The 12,215-nt window shown below is 38.4% G+C and overlaps 1 protein-coding gene and 1 long non-coding RNA gene across 5 annotated transcripts in view; one reads left to right on the top strand and one right to left on the bottom strand.

Moving 5' to 3' along the window:
- Positions 1–220, bottom strand: part of LOC135578943 (uncharacterized) — a 29,164-nt gene extending 28,944 nt beyond the window's left edge. For all 4 annotated transcript variants that reach the window (XR_010471030.1, XR_010471031.1, XR_010471036.1 and 1 more), the window contains exon 1: positions 49–220. This is a non-coding gene — a long non-coding RNA (uncharacterized LOC135578943). The remainder of the gene's footprint in view (positions 1–48) is intronic.
- Positions 221–922: 702 nt separating this feature from the next.
- Positions 923–12,215, top strand: part of KLHL1 (kelch like family member 1) — a 215,519-nt gene continuing 204,226 nt past the window's right edge. The window contains exon 1 of the mRNA XM_005501782.3: positions 923–1,425. Within this exon, the coding sequence (XP_005501839.2) occupies positions 923–1,425 (503 nt within the window). The remainder of the gene's footprint in view (positions 1,426–12,215) is intronic.

The raw sequence follows: 12,215 nt of genomic DNA, 5'->3' as shown, positions 1-12,215 counted from the left end.
AAGGGGAGTAGGAGGCTATGAGGAACAGTTAGTGATCTGCCGACTTACTTGCATGAAGAAGACTGAAGCATCTTTTTTTTCCATCTCTTCACACTGACAGCCCCAGAGAACATCTGCGTCACATGCAGGGGAGGGGGCGGCTTGGTGAGAGGCACTGAGATAGATAGGAAATTGTACAGTGAGGACCTTGACAGCCTCACGGGCGTGATTTTTTTTTTTTTTTTCTCTTACGTACAGTGTATATAAAGGAGCCCCTATTTCTATCCGTGCCAGCTCTCAGGCTTTGCCATCCCAGGTAACTGCAAGCATGGGACTCCCCTGAGAAATGGGATGGGAAGGAGGGAGGTGGCGATAGGCTTCCAAGTGACTTTTCCCTCTCCGGCTGCACTCGGTCACGGAGCTCTGAGAGACTGAAGAAGAGCCACCTGCCTCGCAATGTGGCTGCTACCGCCGCCGGTCCTCTCTAGGCTGTAGCTCCGCTAGCTCCCCCGTTAATCAGATTAGCGCGTCTTCGCAGCATCCCTCACCCGCTCTTCCCTCGCAAGTGCCTGTCTCCCCTGAGAGGTGTCTCTCATTTCTGCCTCTCTCTCCTCCCCTTTCCACTGATCACCGTGCAATTCTCGTCAGCTCTGGGCATCTCTCCCTCTTTCTCTTTCCTGCCGGGTGTCTCTAGCTCCTCTCGGCGCTGAGCGTCACTCCATCCATCCATCCATCCTCCCTCTATCCTGCACTGGTGTGTGCGTGCATCTCCCTCCTCCTGGCGGCTACCAGCCCTCGTCCTGCAGGCGCAGCGCTGCCCGGAGGAGCCGCCGCCGCCGCTGCCGAGAGTGGGGCCGCCCCGCGCTGCCGCCGCCGCCCGGCCCTGCCTGGTCGCCGTGAGTCCCGCCTCAGCCCGCGCCGGTTCCCCGCCCGCCGCGGCACCATGTCCGGCTCCGGCAGGAAAGACTTCGACGTGAAGCACATCCTGCGCCTCCGCTGGAAACTGTTCAGCCACCCCTCGCCGGCGGGCGGCCCGGCGGGGGGCGGCTGCGTGCCGCCCGACAGCAGCTTCGAGCACTGGGGACCCAGCCAGAGCCGGCTGCTGAAGAGCCAGGATAGAGGCAACAGCGTCTTCTGGAAGAAATCCGCTTCCTCTGCCTCCTCCTCGGCCGCCACCACAGCTAGCCTGCCCAACGGGACGCTGCTGCCTACCGGCGGCCGGCCGGGCGGTGTGCACGGGCTGGGGCACGGGCACGGGCCGGGGCCGCCGCCGCCCCGCACCGTTTTCTACGTGGAGTCTCTGGAGGTGGAGGAGGAGGCGGTGCCCGGCGGGATGGAGGTGGCACGGGAGCCCGAGAAGCCCCTGGCGCCGCCGGAGCGGGAGGAGGCGCCGGGGGGCTGCGCGGATGGAGGCACCCGGGCAACAGGTGACGGAGACGGGCACAGGTAGGGAAGCGCGGCGGCCCCGGCGCAACCTCCGAGGCGTCCGCGGGCCGGGGGAAGCGCTGGGAGGTCCTTCCTCCACGGCCACGGGGGGCAGTGACGGGAGTGGGAACGCAGATGGGCAAGTGTGCGGGAGGATAGCGGGGCCTGGGAACAGGAGAGCCCCTCCGTTTGAAATGGCAGAGTTTTGGGGCGGAGGGGCGCCCCGCTGTGAGGGTAGGGCGGCCGGGGAGGGCTGCCCAGGGGTCCTGGGTGAGACCGGCAAGCCTCAGGGTCGGGGTGCAGCGGTGTCGTGTCGTGCCGTGTCCTGCCCTGCCCTGCCCTGCCCTGTCCTGTCCTGTCCTGTTCTGTCACTGCCCCGGCCCTACCCCTGTTATGCCCTGTCCGCCCTTGCCTTTCCCCTACCCCAGTCCTGCCCTGTACCGCCCTGCCCTTATCCCTGTGCTGCCTTTATCCGTGCCCCCACCCCTGCCCTGCCCTGCCCACGGAGCACCTCTCAAAGCTGGCGCTCCGCGCAGGGGATTGTCGCCACACAACTTTCTCAGAAGTTCATTAAAATGCTAGCGGGATGTCGTGTTGTTAGGAGTGTTGGGATGCCAGGAGAAAGCTCAAAAGTAAAAACGCCTGCTTTCCTGGAACTCGGCTACTAAATCTTGTCACAGCCTATCTCAAAGAAAAACAAGAATTTATGAGTCATGAACTGAGTGACACCTGAGAAGATTTAAGAAAAAGTAAGACACATCCAGGTGCTTGTGATTCATATGAAACTTCAATTCATGTTGAATTGCTTTTCTTTCTCAATCCCTGCCCCCCACCACTGCCCTCCCACAGCCCAAACATAAATTGAAATCATTAGAAGAGGGAAATGTAGCTAACACAGAGCTTCCAGAAATACAGTGATGCAGATAATCCTGAGGATAAAATTCTTCATTGCTTTAACTCTGCTTACCCCTGCCTCCCTATGTTTAAAAAAAAAAATTCATTTCCCTTGTCATGTATTACTTTTTCTATGGGAGGAAATGTATAATTCTATTTCTAAACAGAAAAGAATAGCTTGTGTTCTTCATAGTGAAAGTAAAGCATATGGTATTAAATATTTTGTTAGGTAAAAAGATAGCCCTGTGCATTTGTTTGCAATAGTATATTATCTATACATACAGGTACATATAACTCTTGAGTATGTTAAGCCTTTCCATAGAGGTCTAAAGCATATATTATCTTCTTAAAACTCTTCATTGTTTTGTCAATTAGTACAGTTCATTTCATAGGAGCTACACCATTTAAACAAATGTGGAATAACTGATGAATGACTTAGGGTATTTTTTTAAAGAAATGTCAGCTATTCTGAAGTTTCAATGAACGTTAGAAGTTATTAATTTCAAAAAGAAGATGCTTAACATAGGATTCAATACAAAATTTTATTGAGATACACTATAAGGACAGGTAAAATAAGAAAAGAAATAATCTCTTCAAGGTTTCTGAACCAGTATATATATAATCTCATATAGATTTTATATTAGGTGTGTCACTAATCTAAGAATCTTCAGAGATCTCCATACTGACAGAAGTTTACTGAATTTTAATGGCACCACTTAATTTGTCCATAAGACCTGACTTGCTAAAATTAACTTCCTCATCACATATATACTCTGTGACAATAGAGATCTGATTTCTCCTTACTGATTTTGGATTTTTGTAATCCATTTATTCCACGTTCTTTATTCATTGCTACTGGAACAACACATAGAGTCATCAGCAGCTCATATTCTAGTTGAAGCCATATGCTGAAATTTGTTCAGAAGGCAGGGAGATAGCATTTTATTATTAATGAAAAAGCCACCTTTTGAGATATGAAAATGCTTAAGATAGTTTTAGAGTCTGATACTTTCTCTTTTTTCCATCTTTCATTCACGTGTATGAATTTTGAATGCTATGGCAAGAGATGGTCAAGTGCTTCAAAAATGGCAGTGCTGTACTTGAAAGGTCTGTGGTCCAACAATGTTCTTATGAATGACCTGACAAGTTATGTCTCACTACTTCTGTAGAAATTAATCTTTTTGTGAACGGTGCCTAATTCTTTATTATTGCTATAGGATATGTAAACTACCATTCAGTCTGGAACGATAGATACTACCAAATACATAAACAGACAAATACGTGGAACTTCCACCAAGCCTTTACGCATACACCTGGATATTTGGTACAGGGAGTGTAAAATTTTTAACTCCTGGATCTCCTTAATATTTTATCCTGTACGTATTGAGCAACTACTTTAATAGTTTAGGATTATTCAGAAAACTAATCTTTTGTTTTGTGAAAATGATGAGAATTCAAGATTTGGATATGTCCCAATACAGACCACTTCCACAATATTTCAGATGTTGTGAAGAGGAGATCTCTGGGCAGTATTAGCTAGTAACCCAGCAGTAGGACGTAATATGAGAAGCAAGTCAACAAGGCAGCTTTGTTTTTACACTTGGCATTAATAAATTTGTTATTTCTACTATTAATATGTATGTACAAGTGGAAATTACACTTTTTTTTGTTCCCTTGGCTTCTGCTTGGGATCCTTTTATCCCCAAAAGACGTGGGATTTGTTTGTTTGCTTTCTGGTTGCTCCTATCTGCTTGATACATTCATCCTGTACTGGATTCCTTTTTCAGCGTATCACCTGTGCATAATTCCTGGTTTTGGCTATTTGTGGATTTGTAGTTACTCTGTTTTCACATCTAAGTTAAACATTTAGCTGAATGAACTTGAATTAATAATTTGACTTTTCATATTCTGTTAGATATTATGGAATTTATTTAATGAGAGAGGATGGTTGGGTAATAACAAGTGTATTCTACTTTGTTAATTTAGTTTTGTATACCTCTAAAGAACATCCTTTCATATTTATTGTACAGGTGTACATAAATGTAAATAAGATTACGTGTATAGTCCCATTAGCATTAAGACTGAAGAGTTAGACTATAGGTGTGATATAAAGTACTGACATAATTCTTCTACATTCCGTATTTGTAAAAACAAAAAAGTGTTTTGCAGTGACCAACTGGTGTTAAAATACTATCTGATTGCTTGAAATTTTTTGCTTGACAACTTGCATAACAAATTGTTTTAGGGTTTGTGTGTCAAATTTGGCAGTAACTGCAGTAGAGATTTAAACATAGGTTCTATTTTGATCTTAATTATATAAGAAAAAGTTGTTAGAAAAAAGTTTCTATATAATGAATTTGCAATTAAGATTTAGAAATTGACCACAAAACAGTTCAAAAATACCAGTGCTAAGATTTCCTGTATAGCTAACAGCTCCTATGAGTTCATAATGTTGTTTTTGCATAATCATGATAGCTTTCTTTGTGTGACATTAATCAACCGTCAACACGAATGATATTTACTTAATAAGCAGAGTCAGTATTTTCTTTCCTCCTTCCTCAGTGAATGGTAGCATGCTTTGCTTGCTTTACACTGTCCAAATCCTATGAAGATGTGATTACTCAGGAGCCCGCAGCATGGTTCACCACTACACTCGGCACATGCCTCACAAACTGTTCATGTGTTTAGCCTTATAACCACCCTGTTTTACAATGGAGGAGCAAAACAGTGTGATAAAGCAAAAGAGAGTTGAATTGCTGTTTTCAGAGCATGTAGTGTTTTGCTCCTACTACTTTCTGTGTTCTCAGGTACACCCGTAAATGATGAGCCATTCCGCAAACCAGTCCCAGACTCCTCTGCCCGTGTGCAAGAGGAATGATGAACAGAAGATTCAGTTAATGTTTTGTTTAAGAGACATCTCCAGGAAGGATATGGTAGATATGCCTAATCCATATAAAACAAGCACTGGCAGAACACAAGTTTTTGAAAATACAGCTTCCGAAAGAAGGTGGCAAGTCCTCCCTCTATTAGATACTGTACGATAGTGTACTGTAAAACAAGAAGTGAAAGGGCTGAGTTCTGTCCCTTCCTCACATAGCAGAGTTTCATAATCATATCTTGTTTCACTGAAAAAATTAATGAGGAAAAAGAATTTTCTTCTGTTTCTGTAGAATTTCTCACTGGGAAATAAAAAAACCAAAAAAACAACAAAAAAAACCAAAACAACAGAAATAATGTGAGTCCAAAAGGCTAAAAAGTGAGAACATGATTTTGTAATCCCAACATTAACTGAGCAATTTGGTTTACAAGACTCTACGCTCAAAAATGTTTATTTAACTTACATCAAATCATTATTTGACAAGAAATAATAGTAATGATCAGGGTTGGATCAGGAACATAAAAATGTATATTTTTAGCTATAGAATCAAAACTGCTGGATAAACATTTCTGTTGTGTTTTTCCATTTTGACCCGTCAAATCTTGTATTTTGATGCTTTTGCCCTTTAGTCTTTCTCACTTACAAGTCTTCCTCCTTTTCTCTTACCAATGGTAAGAAAGGTGTAGAAAGTTAAGAGTTTGAAATCCATCAGGAAGAACAAGAATTTCAGTGCAGCTTTCTAATTTAATGAGGAAATATTTTGAGCATTTTAGAAAATGTAGATAAAATTTATATCAAAATTTACAGTTTAAGTGCTTGATTTACAGCTGTATATGTGTCTAGTCTGGAGAGGATTCTGGTTTCTAAGTAAATGGAGTTTCCCACTTACAGCTTTGACCTCAATACCGGAGGTTGCAAACAGGGGAATCAAAACACCTTCCCTAGTCTACCTTGTGAACTCTCACACCTTGAAGTATTTTCTCAACTGAACATGGCTATGGCCTTTCTGAGGTGCTGTGCTCTTGGTACTGTTTAGATATCAAAACATGAACTGTGGGTACTACTATGATAGCCAGATCCTAGAATTCGATACTATAGATGCCAAATTTATGTCTGCTTACATTTTCCATTGACCTGGCTATCTCATATAGACTGCTGTGTTAAGAATGTAATTTAATGCTAGGAGTGGAATACAGATCACACAACTCTGCATTTCTAGGTTATGGAATCCAAAAAGAATAATTCATTTGTCTTTACTGTGAGCCACCTTTTCAAGTTGATTATGAAACATTTAAAAATGGTTATATAATTTTTATGCTTTTTTACTTATACTTTTGCCTTTCACAAGAAAAGAGGCAGAGCTCTTACACAACACAGACTGCAGACCTTTCTCCTCCAAAGTTCTAATTCACTCTCAGAGGATGTATGTGCATGAAATGCAACAGAATCTGGTGATAAAAATAGTACATGATCATATAGCTAAAGACTGTATGTATACATAGATGGAATTCAATTAAATTTACAAAGAAAATCTAATTCCTGAATTTCCTAATTGTGCAGGCTTTGGCTCTACTACTTTCAGTACAGCATTTCTAATGTTGATTGTTTAGCAGTTTTGTTTCTTAACAAAGGAAGCAGAACACACGTCACTTCACGTGCTGTCATTTCTTTTGTCCACCACTAGGATGCAGGACTGAAATGAGGATTCACTGTATAAATCGCTGTCACTTGCACTGGTAAAAAACTGAGAGGATGTTAATATTTCCTGTGTGGATAATTACAACAGTGATTGTATACTCTCTCTGCAGAAAGTTTGGGAAATGTGACAGCTAAAGGGATACCAAGTCTTCAGAGTCTTCTGCTACATTTGAGGTCCCAGTGGCAAGCACAGACTCACACATTTTAATTCTTGATGCTCCCAAACTTTGTTTTGTTTCATACTCTTTAAATTATTTTTTACTTAATTTTGTATTATCCTCCTGCATCTTATCCTAGCTTTGTTCTCCTTTCCACAGTCTCGAACTATTCCTGGCTGCCTTATTCAAATTCTAGGCTCCTTATTCAGACAGTGTTACTTGATTTTACTGGCTTCTCTTGCAATCTGCCTCCTTGGTTTACTCACCAGGTTACTTACTTTAATGCAGAACTGTCCATTCTTTCCTGTTTCTTTTCCTAGGTAGTTTCACAAATCAAGTCCAATTATCCCCCAGTTCTTAACATCTTATCAGACTTCTCATTCTTCTGTTTCTCTGCCATTATTTCCCAATGTTCGAATTTCAGTGTCCTTTACACCTTCCTCCAGCTCCTTTGTCAGTTTTAATGGAATCCTAATAGCATTCCCATTTGTATGTTTTCTCCCCAGCTCCCAGTTTTACTGTGTTCCTCTGACCTGTTTCCTCACTGCTGCCAAGTTAATGGTACCATTTGCTATGTTTAATGGGTCAGTAAGACACCTAAGTTTGAGTAATTCACTCTGTCAGTGATGGAGATTTATCTTATCTCTTTCTTAGGTGCACATTTTAGAATAAGGTGAATTGTCTTCCAGACACACCTATTTCTCTTCATTGAGTGTAACAGGAGTCTAAAGTGGCTAGTTCAGATGTAAATGTCCAATTTAATTGTTTAATGTTCAATTAAATTTGACAAAATGAACATAATTTGAAGGCTACATTGCGAATTCAAACTGTTCTAAAAGGACAGACAGAATTAATTAAATCTTGGTAGGTTTTCATAGCATTGGTAAAGAGCATATCTCCAATCCCAATAAAGGTAAGGGTGCTTTTCTGAAGCATGGGTCCACTAAACCCTCTAGAAACCAAGACTTGACAGTTATTTTTCTTGCTGTTATCCATGTACTTTAAACATTGGGTAAACCAACATTTTTTTTCTCCAGACTTATTTTCAGAGATGTTTGCACTGTTTTGCCAGAGTATTTCCAAAAGATTCAACATGAAGGAAAGAATTGGCAATGGAAATATCTGCTGCACAGAGAGTAGCTAAATCACTAAAATACGTCTGAAACTGTGGTTGTCTTAAGGGTAACATCAAACAGCGTTCTAAAAAAGAAATGCTGCTCAACCTTTCCATAGTAAGAGAGAAAGCATGTACAGACAAGAGCAGCTATCTCTGGAAAGTCTAATTGATGCTGAATCTTTATAGGTAAATCTCCGGAAATACTGATGACCTTAACATCTTTTTTTTTTTTTTTTTTTCCTTTTCCCCCTCTGATTAAAACAACTTTGTAATAGTAATAGTATGGACATATGTAGGTCTATATTTGCACACAGACATCTAAATCTGTATTAACTGCATTTCTCTCTTTGTATAAACAACATAATACATACATATGTAGAATACATATACATATGCATGCATTATATATTTATGCATATACATATACATTTAATATTTGAATTCTTGAACAGTTATTAATAAATTAATTATAGTTGTTTCCCTCATGCTATTTTTGTGAGCAGTGAAGTTCACTTAAACAGTATACATGGGAAAAAATTAGGGCATATTTTGAAATCTGTGCTAAATTCATAAGGACAGTGCTACTACATATAGGTTAACATATTCTTAGCACGTGATCATTGCTTTCTAAAAGCTACTTCTTATCCTTGTGACACATTTTTTTATGCCTTATTGCAAGCAGCTTAAGAGATTGCTCTTTCCTTTTATATCTCAAAGTTGCATTTTTTTAGGTGAAAACTGCTCCTTAAATATTATGCGGTGGTGTTTTTGTAGAATTTTCTCATATACAAATTTCCCACTATTGTTTGAAATTTTTTTTTAAGAATACACTATTGATGACCTAAAATAAGCTATTTGCACTAGGGATGTAGCTTGATGTATGCCATTGAAAGTTTCTGAGAGGAAATCTATCATTTAAAAAGTTGAGAACTGCTGGAGCTTTCACAGAAAGGTAAGTAACAATGTAGTCATCCCAAATAATAACTGAAAAAAACACCAAAATCCTCAAACCTAAACTTTGCCCAAAATATAATTTCAGTAGTGCCTACATTTTCTGGTTTTTATTTTAAAGAATCATAGTTTACCAATAATTTAAGACCAGTACAGATCCAAAATATTAAAATGTTATGATTTTTTGTAACTTTTACTGAAGATTGAAATTTTTGTTTAGACATTTTTCTAATAATATTTTTGATATTTTCAAAATATTTAAAAAATGTTAATTTTAACTGTAATAACAGATTAGAACATTATTATCATGTACACTTTTACAACACTAATTTATTAGTAAATAAGAAAAGAAAGCATTTTACTCCATAATAAACAATGTAAGTTTCTCCAAAATTCATGTTAAGATTTATCTGAAAATTTCAATACATATTTTCAATGTATTCAGGTTGGTTTTTCCTGTGGTTTTCATTTATTTTATTACTACAAGAAATACCGTGTTATCTGTAACGTATATAATTCCATATGTTCTATTTCCACCTTAAGTTTTGTGTATTTGTACTAGCAATGCTGAGGATTACTGTGAGTTTAGACAGTGTTAGATTTATATAGCCATAAAGATATATATTCAGAGCAACATAGGTCATTGTCATGTGGAGCCTGGTTTTCCATGCTGCATTGCTAATAACACCTCCTATTTCTTCACTCCTCAGTCCTTTACTGCCATGTTTTGGTTGTGTCACATACACCTTTACTAGCAGTTAGGATCCCATCTTTTCACTCACTTAGGCACACCTCATCTCTATATTTCTGTTTTCACTATTTCATGTGGAATTTGGTCTGTTTTACTTGGCCCACCTGGATAGATGTGTCTGGAGGCTTTAAAGTAAAAGATTTATGGTAAGTCCTAGGGGTAACTTACAGAAGTCAGAAGGCACATATCCTAGGCTTGTGTCTATATAGAAGCTGCTTTTACTCCAGACTAAGGGTATAAATTTACAGGAGTTCATGCTAATTATGTTTTTCACATGAAAAATATTGACTTTAATTAATGAAATAAAATGGAAAATAAAGGATGAGTGTGAGTATATGATTCTCAGAAAGAAACCAACAGAAATGTGCAGATAGAATTAAGACAGTTCAATGTGGTATGTATTCTACAGTTTGGCAATATTTGCTTCAGCTTGTTAAAATTAAACTGAACATCAGAAATTAAACATTTAAAATTAGATCTGACTGAAAATAAGAGTTGTTTTCTTTTGGTCTTTGGCATTGTTTCAGCATTTGCCATTATCTCAACATAAGTATTAAAGATGGAAATATCTTTTTCAAAAGACCATTTAAAATTATTTCTTGAATTTAAACCAATAATCTTTATCACATGGAATTGATTCTCCAGTCTTAAGGTGTTTTTTTATTGTCTAATGAATGGCTGGGTTCACTGCATGGAATGCATCACATGCCATTCATTCTTTTTCAAAATGCATTGGCCAAGTTTTCTGTTTTACTATGTCTTATCAACATTAAAATGTTCAACCTTTTATAACACTTGGATTTGCCTGTCATCTGCTTTTATCCTTCTTCCATGTCGAACCATATGCATCAAACAACATTGCTTTGACTGTATGGTATCTTTATTGCTACTATTGTAGAGTTGCTTTGTCCAAAGCTCAAAGAGGAACCCAAAACCAAATCAAATCAAAGATCCTTTGATCTGAATAGGTATAATCACATACTCATACTCTCTTTGCTGAGTATAGTCCTAGGACTGAATCCTATTTTTACTCCTAATTCTTTGTAGTGATTCTTCAAGTGTGTAAATGATTCATACTTATATATAGCATGTAGAAATATGTAAAGAGAGAAGATAAAGGATGCATACCTAATGCGTAGGTTTGTTGTACTGAGTGGTTTTGTTGAAACTGTCTCCTCCCAGAATGTCTTATAGTTTAGTGATGAAGAAGATCTTTAAGGGCATAGAAATTGTTATATTTCTTCTTCAAGTATGGACAAAACATGCAAAAAAGACCACTGCATCTGTATTTCCGAGAATATGTGACACTTTAACTTCAGATACTCTTTAGATAGATTTCTGTCTGCCTATGGAGCTTCAGGTTCTTTTTATGTTTTAGACTGATTAGCTGTGTCACTAATCCAGGCCTTCAGGCCAACCTGGTTTACCACTTTTTCTTAAATTCCCTGTGATTCCTCTACTTATAAATTGAAATCTATAATAATATTAGCATACATCCATTCATTAATAATCTCCACACACACTGTTATATTTTTATGCTCTCAATTGAAATATGATAATTTGTGAATGTCTGAAATATTATTTTTTATGACATAATTTATCACATAATTTTATAGTACTAGTCATCATGCTAAATACGCACCTTCCATGTGTAAGGTCTGCTGGCTTTTTTATGCAAGTTGAATTTTTGCTTGTCAGTTGTTTTGTCTAATTTTTATTATTAATTTATCCACAATTGCAACCTACTTTTTATATCAATTATCTGAAGCTCGGAACAAAAAACTCTGAAAGAAATGAAAAAAAAAATCCTAAAGTAGCAATAATAAACACAATTTCAAAATATACAAGATTCTAAACAAGGAAGGAGAAAGGAGAAAGAAGGGGAGAGAGAAGTAAAGAATATGCAATAAACAATTCTTAATATTTTCAGTTAGTGGAAAGAGTTTTAAAAATCTTTTTAGGCACCTATGACAGATGTGAGGATATCACATATCAGAAGATTTTTAATAGAAAAAGCTTCAATAATTGTTTGTTAATCAATAATAACTTCACCAACGTATTTCATTATAATTAATGTTCTTGAATTGAGTTTTGCATATCTTGAATCTTATTATTTTAATTTAGAACATTAATTACTTTTATTTGAAAATATTTGTTTTTGAGAGGACTGAAATGTAGATGAAAGTGAATGCTTCTGTTCACCATTCATCTGGGATGGAATTTATGAAAACTGGTATAAAAGGGATGCAAGAGGAAAGACTTGTTCACATGCAAAATTAGAAACAATATTTGTGTCAGTTGGCATTCTACATATGGTTTTTTTTGGGCCCATTACTTTCATTTTAGTCACTAATGACTAAATAA

Source organism: Columba livia, chromosome 1, assembly GCF_036013475.1.
Source record: "Columba livia isolate bColLiv1 breed racing homer chromosome 1, bColLiv1.pat.W.v2, whole genome shotgun sequence".
NCBI classification, from domain to species: Eukaryota; Metazoa; Chordata; class Aves; order Columbiformes; family Columbidae; genus Columba; species Columba livia.
The sequence above is the reverse complement of the archived record's forward strand: the minus strand, read 5'-3'. Positions and strand labels throughout refer to the sequence as shown.